At 54.6% G+C, this 13,154-nt stretch overlaps 2 protein-coding genes across 9 annotated transcripts; both read left to right on the top strand.

Annotated features, from left to right (window-relative positions):
- The first annotated feature begins 301 nt into the window (after window positions 1-301).
- On the top strand, window positions 302-6,066 carry LOC122390826 (Down syndrome cell adhesion molecule homolog). Of its 7 annotated transcripts, XM_043384160.1 has the most exons (3): window positions 302-847; window positions 2,869-3,450; window positions 5,831-6,066. In XM_043384160.1, exons 2-3 carry the CDS (start codon window positions 3,205-3,207, stop codon window positions 5,855-5,857), a joined length of 273 nt encoding a protein of 90 aa, XP_043240095.1. In that variant the 5' UTR covers window positions 302-847; window positions 2,869-3,204; the 3' UTR covers window positions 5,858-6,066. The 7 variants fall into 7 exon arrangements, 5 of the variants coding, with proteins under 5 accessions (XP_043240095.1, XP_043240094.1, XP_043240092.1 ...); XR_006258232.1 differs by lacking the exon at window positions 2,869-3,450; XR_006258233.1 differs by lacking the exon at window positions 5,831-6,066 and having other exon boundaries at window positions 2,853-4,036.
- A 2,158-nt stretch (window positions 6,067-8,224) lies between these two features.
- Window positions 8,225-12,260, top strand: LOC122390824. 2 transcript variants are annotated; one of them, XM_043384154.1, is made up of 3 exons: window positions 8,226-8,526; window positions 9,454-9,531; window positions 9,893-12,260. In XM_043384154.1, exon 3 carries the CDS (start codon window positions 10,407-10,409, stop codon window positions 11,703-11,705), a length of 1,299 nt encoding a protein of 432 aa, XP_043240089.1. In that variant the 5' UTR covers window positions 8,226-8,526; window positions 9,454-9,531; window positions 9,893-10,406; the 3' UTR covers window positions 11,706-12,260. The 2 variants fall into 2 exon arrangements, with proteins under 2 accessions (XP_043240090.1, XP_043240089.1); XM_043384155.1 differs by lacking the exon at window positions 9,454-9,531 and having other exon boundaries at window positions 8,225-8,526.
- The last annotated feature ends 894 nt before the right edge of the window (window positions 12,261-13,154 follow it).

The raw sequence follows: 13,154 nt of genomic DNA, 5'->3' as shown, positions 1-13,154 counted from the left end.
TGTTTAAAATCGTTGAAATCGACAAAATTTGACCTTTGATGAGCTCTGGTGACCTGACCTTTGCCCTGACCTTAAAATGACCGAGTGTTTTCCTTCTTATTTTTGGCGCTCTTTCGATTGCCGCTTACCGTGTGTCGCTACGTGGCCCAGGAGCCGAGTTAGACGGAGGGGCGTGAAACGCCCCCCCCCCCTCACCACTCATTAGCCGCGTTTACATAGGGCTAGTTGCCAGATAGTGGAATTTCCACTAACAGAGGGTTCCCGAGAAATACGCCATGGCCAATACCCTGGACGCAATTCGGTGTGCAGACGAAAATATGCATGTGAGTGCTAGAAATTCGTAAATTACATTATTTCATTGACTGTTTTTGTTAAAAACACGTGATGACAAGCTCAGCAAATCTATTCATGGTGGTTTACGTGGCAAATTGGCTTTCCTTTGTGGGATAATGCCATTTTCATTAGCTCTACTTTGATTAGCGTATGACAGGTGTTCGTGTAAAATAAGCAATTTTACCTATTTCCTTCATCAGTTTGGTAGCTGAAACAGCTACCAATTTACTTCCACTATGACAGTTTCCAGTAACATATGCTACTGATTGGCTAATATTAGCCAATCAGATCTCTGGAGTTCCCCGCAGTGCGTTACAACTATGACGCGGCAAAGACATATTTGGACATATCATTTCTATATTGATATGCCTATCTACACTGCATTGGCCTTGCGTGGATGTCATCAAGTGAAATATTTTGGCTTAAGGTCAGTGAGACGCTAGTCGCTACTCTTCTATACGCTATGCCCTTTTTCAATATGAATACGGTGTCGTGTTCTGACTGCAGACTCCTGGTAAGTTTGTGCAGGTCTCACGGAAGGGGCGAGGGCGCTCTTTCGCTTTTCGATCCAGGAGGCAACAACAATGATTTTTTGTAAAGGAGTAGGAGTGGAAGTCACAAAGTTATTTAAAAGTTGGTAAAGTTGTTTTGGTTTAAAAGTTGGTGCATTTGCCTTGTCAAGGGTATGGAACCTCAATATATTGCTAAGTCATATTTCCAGGATGTTGATAGGTATGTTTGGAAAAAGATGTTTTGATAATGTCGAGAAATGTACCAAGGACTTTCCTATCTTCAAATCAGTTGCTCGCTACAGTTTCATGATTTTAAGGTGTGCATGAAATAATGAGAAAAGGTAAAAACAAAAATATGAATAAAAATTTTGGTAATCCATGATGCATGCTAGATTTTTTTCGTTGATTAAAGCAAGGCTTGCGACTGAACCATAATGTACATTGACTGATGCGCAGTGTCCCAAAATTTGTAGATGTGGGTGGGAAACGACATCGAACTGCAAATCATTTTCCACTCTCACCTCCAGTTTTCAAGCCCAATTTTCCACTCCCAATCCCACCGAGAAGGAGCAATTGCGGGAATGGTTGTTTTACATCTGTCACAATTGTAGATAGATTAATGTTTTTGATCAGTTTCCCACTCTTTTTGGGCCTTACCTGACCGACAATTTTCACTCTCATCCTTTTTTTGGTCAGCAATTTTCCCATCTGACACCCAAGCAAAAATATGATTTTGGTACACTGCTGAGTGCTCCGAGTACCTACAAAACCAACAGCATGATGAATGGCTGAATTCTGTCCGAGTGGCTGCATTACCTAGTTGCATTTTTTCAATTCACCACACTCCTGTATCATGCAGACATGGGAGTTATTTCAGAATTAAAATTAATATTTAATATATCTTGTTTATGAGACTCCTCACGGGCCAGACTGGAAAACATCCATACACTACGCCGGACGCCCGTGAGACCATCTTGCGCCGAAATTCGGCGCAAGCGATTTTGCGCCGAAATTTCTGAGTGATTTGCGCCAAAAATTAGGTGGCTATTTGTGCGAAAATTAAGTCCTTTTCATATAAAGCACATGTGCACATATACTGATCAAGGCTATATCAACCAGGCAGAGTGTTTCGGGGCTTTGTACACTATCCCATGTTTGAGCGTCCGAATTAGTTTTTATTTCCACGTAAACCCAATACCTCGACGGGAGCCAGCGAGGGCCCGGCAGCGGAGCAGCACGTGCTCCGGGTGCTGCTATGAGACTCCTCACGGGTATGGTTATGGCTGCTGGCAGGCTGTAGCCAGCCTTTGTCAGTAAGGGATTGGCTATGCATGGTTTTGTGCGTACATATGATTTCAGACCAAATTCTGCCCTAGCCCAGTATGTGTGCTTAGAATGTGGAGGGCATGCCAACATGTTCCTCTCAGCGGGGACTATGTCCTTGTGAACCCTTCCATTCAGAAGATTCAGATCAAATTGATAACATAAATCCTTGGCTAGAGTGGTTGCTGGGGTGCTAAGACTTAAAATATACGCTAATGTCAGGTGTCAGCCAGTAGCGGCGGAACACCTTCAATTAGGGGGGGGGGGGGACACTGCCGACTTTTGGTCCAAGTCCCATTCTTTCCATGCAACGCCCATAGGGCTAATGTTAAAATGCCAAAGCCAAAGGGGGGCACGGCACGGTGCCCCGGTGCCCTCCTCGTTCGGCCGCCCATGGTGTCTGCTCAAGCTACAGAGCTGCCATTCCAGCTGTTCTAAACCCCATAATAAAAGTGGTATTTCTCCTGACAGCTGAATCCTCTCCAATGACAGCTGATCCTCGCCATCTGATCCTCCCCAAAGACAGCTGACACTCCCTGGTGGGGGATGACCTTGCCCGGTGGCTGGTGGCAGCGAACCCTTCCCAGTGATAGCTGACCTTCCCCGGTGGGAGGTCACAGCTAACCCCTCCGACGGATCACCCTCCCGGTTCTGAGCCCCGGCGTCACTGCCTCCCATTGACAGACTTTTCTGGCGGCAGCAGAAAAGTACTCCAGCCCAGCAGACTCCAGCCGAGCCGCACCCAGTGACGGCCGACGCCGAGCGGCCGGTCGGCGCTCCAGACGGGCCGCGCCGCCGGCCAGCCCACCGCCAGGCACTGCACCAGTAGCGGCCGCGCCTGCCCGGCCAGTACCCGGGCCGCGCACACTGCGGCTGACGTGCAGCCCGCCGCCGCCGCAGTCGCCGACCCACGGACGGATACACGGCCACCTACGTCCGGCTGGCCGACCAGACCACCCTGACCAGGTCTATCCGCCGACCGGAGCTGGTGCTGCTCCTCAAACACCTGCGGCCCAACACGGCATACTCAGTCCCGATGAGCGCCTGTAACCGAGCCGGCCAGGGTCCTGCCAGCTCGCCCGTCACCGCCACCACAGAGGAGGGAGTGCCGGAGGTGGCGCCGCGTCAGCTGACCTGCCGGGTCGTGTCACCCTCCTCCATCGGTCTCAGCTGCCTGTGGCTGGCCGGCGGCGCGTGCTGGCGGCGCGAGGGCCAGCTCCCGGCCGACCTGGACGTGGCCGAGTTGTGCAGTCTGCTGCCGGTCACAGTCTACCAGCTGTTGGTGAGCGCCCACAGCGCGGCCGGCACCACAGAGTCTACCACCCGGCTGGCCATCCACGCCGCAGACGGAGCAATGATATCTCCGCTGCCGCCGCCAGAAAAGTCTGTCAATGGGAGGCAGTGACGCCGGGGCTCAGAACCGGGAGGGCGATCCGTCGGAGCGGTTAGCTGTGAACTGGCCACGGCCGGGTAGAGCCCACCGTACTCCCGGGACACCTGCTGAATCGTCAGCTGACTAGTGACGTCCTTAACTCCAGAGGTGCTGTCTTGGACGTGGAACCTGCCGCCCAGCTGGTCGGCGCTGACGCCGTCCCTCGTCCAGGTGACAGCCGGCGGCGGTGACGCGGTGGCCGCACAGGTGAATGTGACCGCAGTGTCCACCACCGGCTGCACCGTCTGCTGAACCAGCGACAACAGCAGCCGAGCCGGCAACGCTCCGATCCTGACCTGGGTGGTGGCGAGGTCATCGGTCACGTGACACTGGTACATGCCGGCCACGGACGGGTTGCCGCCGGTCAGCTGCAGAGCCGGCTGGCTGGCGGCGGCGGGCAGACGGCGGCCGTCCTTGAACCAGATGATGTCGCCGGCTGCCAGGAGCGGCGTCACGTGACAGGTCAGCAGAGCGGGCTGTCTGGTGGTCGCCAGCAGCTGACTGGGTTCGATGACAGCGCGGCGTGTCACTGTCACCTCCAGTCGCGTGTTCCGCGCCGCGCTGCCCACCTCCGAGCTCGGTGATCTCGGCATACGCCCGCGTCCCCTGACCTGACCCGGCGTACCACCAGCTGCTGGCCACTGACCTCGACATGACCAGAGTGGAGCAGCGGCGTCAGCTCAGCGCCGCGCTACCGCGGTGTAGCCGTGCGGCTCTGGAGGTCCCTCACGGCGGCCGCCAGGGCCGCCACCTCTCCGTCGTCGCGGACGTCTTCCGGGCTCGGGAAAATCGTCCCGTAAATCCGGAGACGCCAGCCCATGAGGGCTGGGCACCGGAAGAAGAGGTGCCGGGACGTGTCGGCCTCCTCCCGGCACACGGTGCACCGGCCCGCCGTACAGTCGGTGTCAGGGCACTGGCGGCAATCGTCGGAAGAGTTCCGTCCAACCCGGTGGAGGTATTGGCGGGAGCCCGACCAGTGGCCCGCGCGGAGTTGGTGGACGTCGACGGCCGATGATCTGTTCCTCGCCGCGACCGGTGGCGGCAGCCGGTTCCCCATCAGGGTCCTGTACCAGCCCTCCGGCCAGGCGGCGGTGGTGCGGTCGCGGGCCAATCTGACGGCCGCACGGTGGGCGGTAGCGACGTCAACCGGGACCGCCGCCTGGGGGAGCGCGGCCGCCTCCTGGGCGATCTGGTCGGCGCGATCGTTACCGTCGACGCCGGGCCACCGTGCGCGGCGTCACACACTGGCGGTGTGGTAGGTGACATCCCATCGTCGCCGCGTCCCATCTCAGAGTGTAAAACATAGTGTTATGCCACTATTATTGATGCTCATTGCTCAGTACGATACAGATAATGGCACATAGATTTAGCATCATCAACTAGGAAAGCATTATTAGTCACCTGTCTTGTCCTCTGTCGACGATGGATCGTGCCACACAGTACAGTCAGTCTTTAAAAGTACCGCCGTATCGGTGCGGTGGATTTCCGACGGAGGAAAGGCTGTTTGATTTTAGAGTAGCCGGACCAGTGGACCTGGGGATGGATAAAGGCTCACTTTGGCTCAGTGACTCTCAACTTTAGCAGCCTTTCCTCGATCGGGCTTGATGGATCCACCGCACCGATGCGCGGTGCTTGGGATGTACATACAGTACATTGGCAAAAGCGTGTAGATACTATTGAGCAGCCTGAACGCCTAAAGAGACCCTCCCACCTTCAAAAAAGTTAATGAATTGGCATAAAAGTGATGTCCAATGGATGAGAGTGAGCAAAAAGGAATTTCTACTGGTGTACATTAATTTCCATCGAAAAATATTCAATGTTTTTTTTTTTAATAGATATTACACTTGTTATTTATTTCCCGGGGCCTACGCTGTTCATACGAAGTCATTGGGAAACAGTTATTTGGTATTTTAAAAGTGCGACCGATGTTGCGCGCAAAGTAGCATATACCACCACTGCTTCTTGAAGATGTTAGGATGTACAAAACTATGGTCCTTTTAAAGAAGATAATGTATTTTACTTGACGAGAATGCTGCAAAAATTCCTCCAATAATAATAACCGGTAATTACTTCTATGATATACGTATGAAGGTACCTATTTTGCAACTGTGTCAAAGCACAAAAGAACAGCATTCTGACAGCTCACTGTGTTATGTTGAAATGGCAAGTTTGGTTAAACTTGGTCAGTGCTGAACTTTGATTTTAATTGCTAATTGTTTTGTCATTTCAGAGTGTTAATGGAAACAGACGACGCTGAGCTGGGGCCGGACGCAGCAGGCGACGGACGCTGTAGTGTGCTGGGCAAAATAGTCCAAGATGCTGGTAGCGGGTGAAATACGCAGCTGCTCGTCGTCTCCAAGAGCGCCGCGGACGCCGTGGACTGCGCCATCAAAGTCGACGGAAAGTCGGTTCCAGCAATCGTCAGTGATATATAAAAGTGAAAAGTTAATAAAATATACAACTTTCGATGCTCTTTCCAACAATGTATAGAACGTCACTGCACGATGTGCCGTTTCGAAGAAAAGTTGTAAAAAATCAGGGCTCGACTGTGACTTGAACCCAACCACAATGAGCATACGAACAGGTGACGGCGATACCTCCCGTGTGCGGATGCAAGACTGATTATTGCTAAATATTAGCAGTCGGCCGCCGTGGGGGCGCCTTTACAAACCTTATATCTCTGCAACCACTGGACCGATTCACTCGCGGTCCTTTGTGTGGGATAGTTTCTTCCGTTCCCAAACGTAGTGTGCTACTCTCGATGCGTATGGGTGACCCCTAATGCACGTGTCACGTGCAAAACGAAGAGGTGTCACTTCGGTAACAAGTCTGATAACTCTGTAGTTAGTTTGCCGATTGCACTGATACTTGGCATGGATGTAGGCACCCGCCGTGCAATGCATTTCCATGTGTCACGGTTGGGGTGCCGCTGCACGTGCACACGGGCAGGGTGACGCTTCCAGATCTCGAGAACGGCTGGGCCGATTGTGATCAAAGTTGGCACATCGTTAGGGCTCGGCGAGTAGGGTGCCGTGCACAAGTCAGATGGGACCCAGTTTGCACGTGCGCACGTGCAGGCTGACGTTTCCATATCTCAAGAACGGCTGGACCGACTGTGCTCAAATTTGGCATACCACTAGAGACTGGTTGGTAGGGTGCCGTGCACAAGTCAGTAAGTATGTACTTTCATGTGCCGCGGTTGGGGTGCAGCTGCACGTGCGCACGTGTAGGGGTCGTTTCCCGATCTTGGAAACGGCTGGGCCGATTCAGATTAAATTTGGTACATCTCTAGAAACCGGCGAATAGATCGAATGATATAAATACTGAACAGCTTTGGATTGTTTGTATTCCAAATGTTTTCTTTCAGGACGAGTACTCCTTGTCATTCGGTCGTCAACTCCTCTCTCCGACGCCGGCTTAGCGCAGGCACGTATAACCTAAAATTTGGCCGGGGGGGGGGGGAGCGGAGGAATCCCGTAGAGAGAGCCTCCTACCTACAGAGGGCCCTCTACCCGAGGAGTCAGAGGTGGTCAGACACAGACACTAGCGGCTATTCACAGGAGGCCCCATGTAGTAAATTGAATGACCCTAGGTGGCAGGCGAGTCGGAGAGCCTTGATTGTCCTGACGTGATTTTTTTGGGGATTCCCATGAATTTCGTTCGTCTCCGACGTGATTTTGGCCAACGTGGGCCTTCTGCCAGCATGGGCCCTGAAAACCCCTAGGGGGGAGGCGCACCCCGTCCGTCCCCCCTTGGGTACGTCCCCGGTCGGTCCAGCGGCTCCACACGCGCCTACCGACACACAAGAAACTCTTGCCATTATGTTTGCTTCTGACGCAATCATGACAGAATTACGCTCTATTGATATGCATGCTGCCATTGCTTTGGAGTCGGTCTTTTGAATTTCTGCGTTTTTTTCGGATCGGCTCCACTCTCCAGACAGCTGGCTCAGCCTGATCGACCAGAGCGATGCGACACCTATACCAACTTGATACCAACCTACTTGGCGGGGTGGTGAATTCATGAAATGCGAATGCGAAACATGGCAATAGATGGCGGTACGAACAGCATGGGGAAGGCTGGAGTGGGACACGCATTGAGAAATGAAATCCGTCACTTCCCAGATTTCGAACGCATCCTTAGAGTGCATTACTTTTATGTGCTTGCGTTCGGTCTTGGGATTTCTCAGCAGATGTCGCCAACAGCAGAGAGATTGATCTAGAATGTCTCGTTATCGGAAAAGTATGGTAGCTATACGCCAAATGGTTTTTGCGTATAGTTACCATATTACTTCCGATATGACTGTTGACATTACTGCGGATATGACCGAGCAGTGCATTGGCAATATGCCAAGGGCAGTAACATGCCGTCAGTCACGTCAGTCATCGGCCTTGGCTACCTGTAAGAATCTTGGCAGGAATCTTGGCCTTTTCTTGGACCCATAGCGTCGGCCTTCGACCAATCATATCGCCGAATTCGCAGGCATTGAGAGACAAATACGGCGTGCCGAAGACATAATGGGTGTCTCAAAATCACTGACCCCGCGTTCGATGTCTCTCGGACGGCGAAGATTCTACGCCGTCCGGCCAATCACGTTCCATAACCGCAGCCGAGCCCCCGCTGACCTTGAATGGGATTGGCCGGACGACGTAGAATCTTCGCCGTCCGAGATACATCGAACGTGGGGTGAGAACTCTATAGCTCAAAATTTAAGCCCTGCACTTTTTTAGATCTACCCCGTTGAGTGGCATTTTTGTGAAAATTATGTAAATATATTTATCAGAATAAGGGAGAAGTGTAGGGGGCGGCGGGTGAGGTGCAGAAGAAGAATAAGAAGAAGTTGTACCTATCCAGTAATTTTATCTTGATTTGTGGATTAAACGAAGACTAGATTTTGATAAAGAAATCGACAAACTTAAACTGCAGGTAAGGTGTTGGTTTGTCATGCCGATTGTCTTGAAACCTGTTCCTTTTAAACCTGGGCTTCACCATTTACGCTCCATATGTGAATTAGCCTTGAGGCAAAATAATCCGTCAGGTGGCTATTTTCTGTTTGTAAAACTGGCCTCAGATGGAGTGCTATCATTTGATTAACCATCACATGATCAGGCAGCAACAAAGTTTGTGGTTTTAGAATCTTGAAAAACTCTTGGGAGTGGCACTTGGTAGACATCTGTTTGAGATTCTGCTAGAGCAATAGCGTCGTGCTCAAGCCAGCCAAATTTTAGACTGCCAATTCACAAGAAAAAATGCTTGGTTAATCAGATTTCAGGTATCAAAATAATAGGTAAGGCATCAATAGGCATTTAATTCAATTCTGGTGGTAAAAATCATGACCATATATTGGTATATCATCAATTTTTAATTTGTTGTGGCACATCTTGTATATTGAGGCTTGAAGATGCTCAAGTAAATATTTTTGATGCGTGTGTTGATGAAGGCTAAAGTCCAATGAAAATAAAAAGCAGAAATTATTCTGACCTTCCCTTCCCTACTAACCTCCAACCTCCAACCTATCAGCCTACAAACCACCGTTCAGACTTCATCTACACGCAGGTTTAACATTTTATGATAAAGTAAAAAATGCTCAGCTTGTAATCCAATGCCTTTCAAAACCAATAGGCCTTTTTGGCCTTGCGAATGGCTAACGGAGAGAGAGTTATCTAACTTTATCATGTAAAAGCTGCTTTGGGAAAATAGCACTGTGTTTTATCCTGGCTTCATGACTCTCTAACGCTCTTTCAAACACATGGCTGTTTTCTGACAATTGGTGATACAGAGAGGGTCTGCATTAATGTCCAAGTATGGTCCTTTAGGATCAATTTTTGGTGCCCTCGTTTTTTATTATTCCAGCACTCCAGCAACCTTACCCCGCGTTTGATGTCTCTCGGATGACGAAGATTCTACGTCGTCCAGCCAATCCCGTCCAAGGTCAGCGGGGGCTCGGCTGTGGTTATAAAACGTGATTGGCCGGACGGCGTAGAATCTTTGCCGTCCGGGAGACATCGAACGCGGGGCTAGTCTCCCCAACTGACATGCGCTGAATTTGTCGCATGTAACTTTACACCTGACGTGCGCCGAAATTTTAGGTGGAACCCTGCCACTACGCCAAATATAAGTTATGGCATAATAACTGCTCAGTTGCGCAGGTTCACCAGAACAGCGTCATGGGTGCAAAATGACCACCGTAGCGCCCGTAAACCCTAATAAACAAAGAAGCAAACATCAGTTGCGCAGTTAATGCCAATTTTCACAATTTTGATTGTCTATTGATATTGTTTGGTCATTTCAGGACTCGTGGCGCTGCTCGCCTCCTCGCCAATGCGAACGCGTTCTCTGAGGACAACCCGCCCAAGGCTAGTATGGCGAAGCCACGCCACCGCGCCGGCTATAGACTCACGGCCTGAAGCGAGTTTGGGCGCGACGGCTGGCGAGCCAAGGCGGCGGAAAGTCGTCTGGCGGAGCTCCCGCCTGAGGCGAGCTTGATCTGGTCGCATCAAGCCAAGGACGCCAAGGACTGCCGCATCAAGGTAGCTGGAAACACAGTCGAGGCGCAGGAGACCCTCCACCTCCTGGGCGTCACACTGGACAGACTCCTACACTTCGGGCCGCACTGCCGTCGTCTACGAAGAAAGACAAGACCACGAATCAACCAACTCAGACAGCTCACCGGAAGGTCGTGGGGGCTCGGCGAGAGACTCCTCCGGACGGTGGCAAACGGATACATCCGCGGCGCCATAGAACACGCGGCGGCGGCGTGGCTGCCTGCGGCTGCGACAACGCATCTCGGCGTCTTGGAAGTGGAGATGCTGGCGGCGGCACGCACCATTACTGGCTGTCCGATCTCCACCCCGAGGCACGCCGTGAGAGCAGAAGCGGGCGTCGTGCCGATGGCGGCGAGGAGGGATGCGCTGGCAGCACGCCTGCTGGCGAAAGCGCACTCTCTCCCGCCGGAGGACCCGCTGCACGCCGTGGCGGAGGCCGCCCCCGTGCCGCGCCTCAAGTCCGTGACCGGATGGAGAGACCGAGGAAGAGCGGTGTGGGACCGCGCCGGCGTGGAGCTACCCGTCGAGGCTCGCCTAGCCACGAGGCCGCCCCCGTGGACAGCGACGGAAAACGTGACGATCCGCCTGGACATCGGCCCGCTCCCGATCGGAGCGACCGCGTCGATGAGGCGAAGCGCTGCGGAGGCGTGCCTGGGAGCGCTCCCCCAGTGTGCGACGTGGGCCTGGACCGACGGGTCGGCGACCGGCGGAGTGACGAATGGCGGTGCCGGGGTCCTAATCGAACACCCAGACGGAACGACGGAAGCTCTGCGAGAGGCGGCGGGAAAAATATGCTCTAGCTACCGGGCTGAGATGGTGGCGCTGAAGACGGCAGTGCGACATCTCCTGGAGCACCCACCCCTCGAACAGGATATCATCATATGCTCCGACTCACAGGCGTCACTTGCGACGCTGAGAGGAGGACCAGCGGCCCAGACGTCCCCTCTAGGTGCCGCCATCTGGGAGCACATGGCGGCACTGGTGGCTGGCGGGGACCGTAGGGTCCACCTCCAATGGGTGCCGTCCCACTGTGAGCTGGAGGGAAATGAGCGGGTGGACGCTATCGCCAAGGAAGCCGCCGCCCTCCCACAGCAGGGAGTCCCGGTTGACGTCCGCACAGTGTACCGTGCGGCGTCCCGGATGGCCAGAAAGGAGGCGATCAGCAACTGGCCGGACGGCTGGTATAGGCGGCTAATGGACGGCCACCTACCCGCACCGCTGCCCAGCACTACTCCACGAGAGGTGGCGGTTGATGTGCACCAACTGCGCGCTGGTCACTGGTCGGGATCTGCGCAGTACCTGCATCGGATCGGCAGGAACCCCGGCCGGGACTGCGCGCAGTGCAACTCGCTGACGTGCCGGGCGGCCGGCTGCCGCTGCTGTGGCGAAGAGGAGGCAGACACGCCGGCACACATCCTGCTACGCTGCCCGGCACTGATGCGACTACGCCTACGACATCTAGGCAACATACACCCGAGCGAGGAGGAGGTCCGAGGCAGCGGCGTGGTGGCGGCCCTGGGGGCCGCCGCCAGGTACCTCCAGAGCCGAGAGGCTACGTAGCGACCGCTGCGTGGGGAAAAACAACAACAACAACAACAGCTTGATCTGGTCAGACAGCTCTGCCACCGATGGTGTGCTAGATGGAGGAGGAGGGGCCACCCCCCCCCCTGAACCGCGACATCCGGGAGGTGCGTGTCGCGGCAGGCGCCCTCTGCTCTAGCACGCGCGGCGAGCTATTCGCCCTAAGAGCGGTGTTGGAGGAGCTGTTGACCAAGACTGGTCGCGACACCTCTCTTCCGATAATTATCGTCTGTACCGACTCGATGGCGGCGCTGGCCCTCCTGCGGAGCGGCGCGGCGGCCCAGAGAGCCCCTCTGGCCGCAGACATATGGGGGCTGCTGGCAGCGCTCACCGAGGGGGCCAGCCAGTGATAATGCAGTGGGTTCCTGCACACTGCGGGCTTCCGGGCAACGAGCGGATGGACGCCCTCGCGCGCGAGGCTGGCGCCCTATCCCAACGGTAGCGCCGTCCGCCGATCGACTTGGGCAGCACTATCTGCAAGGCAGGCGCGCGCGACGCTGCGCGCGCCTGGCGGCGGAGCTGGCAGGACGGATGGTACCGGTCGATATGGGTCGACCGCTGTCCCGGCTCCGTCCTGGAGGCCGACCGTGCAGTCGTTATCTACATCCGCCAGTACCTGCTCTGCATCGGCCGCCTCCCGAGGCCGGATGCGCACAATGGCCGGACGTGGAGTGCCCTGCTGCCCGATGCCGCGTCTGCCGCGAAGAGGCTGGCACTCCACGGTATGTGCTGCTGCGATGCCCGGCGCTGGCGGCGTTGCGACAAAGAGCCTCGGCAGCTGAACTGCTTCAAGCGACATAACGATATCTGCCCTCCCCTCCCCTATCGAGCCGCGTGGGTTTGGACGGACGGGTCGGCAGACGCGAGAACCTGCAGTGAAGGGGCTGGGGTCTACGGGGAGTAGCAGGACGAATGGAATGATGAGCCGCGTGTCCCGGCCGGTCCATTCTGCTGTTCCAGCTCCAGGACCGGCCGCGCCGTCGCCACCCGTCCGGCGTCAGTGGAGGACCGCTCATCAGCTGTCGATTTTCATCAGTTTCGTTTGGACCACTGGTCGGGCTCCTGCCAGTGCCGACATTGGGTTGGGCGGAGTCCTACCGATGAATGCCGCGAGTGCTGCAACATTGGCTCGGTACATCTCGGTACATTTTCCCGAATCTGGTGTGGCTACGGGGAGACGGATTTGGTGACCCTGGCTGCCGCCGTGAGAACCATCCAGAACCGTACGGCTATGCTGCGGCAGCGGCTGAAAGGAACGCAACAACAATAACTACAACAGCAGCTGCTAATGAAAGGGGAAATCATGGAGCCGGATGACCCGGCACATGGCGCTCAGCCAGCTGAGAATGAGAGCAGCTATCAAATCGCCAGCAGGGTGCTGCGGCTGGTAACTGACGACCTTGGTAGAGAGAGCGCCTCCGCTGATGC

The sequence above is a fragment of the Amphibalanus amphitrite genome, unplaced genomic scaffold (genome assembly GCF_019059575.1).
Source record: "Amphibalanus amphitrite isolate SeventyFive unplaced genomic scaffold, NRLGWU_Aamphi_draft 000411F_arrow, whole genome shotgun sequence".
NCBI lineage: Eukaryota > Metazoa > Arthropoda > Thecostraca > Balanomorpha > Balanidae > Amphibalanus > Amphibalanus amphitrite.
Note: the sequence above shows the minus strand (reverse complement) of the source record. Positions and strands in the feature narration are given on the sequence as shown.

What these genes read in the sequence shown, in the direction of transcription:
- LOC122390826 (XM_043384159.1), top strand. Translation starts at nt 3,205, where the DNA reads ATGAGCGCCTGTAACCGAGCCGGCCAGGGTCCTGCCAGCTCGCCCGTC.
- LOC122390824 (XM_043384155.1), top strand. Translation starts at nt 10,407, where the DNA reads ATGCTGGCGGCGGCACGCACCATTACTGGCTGTCCGATCTCCACCCCG.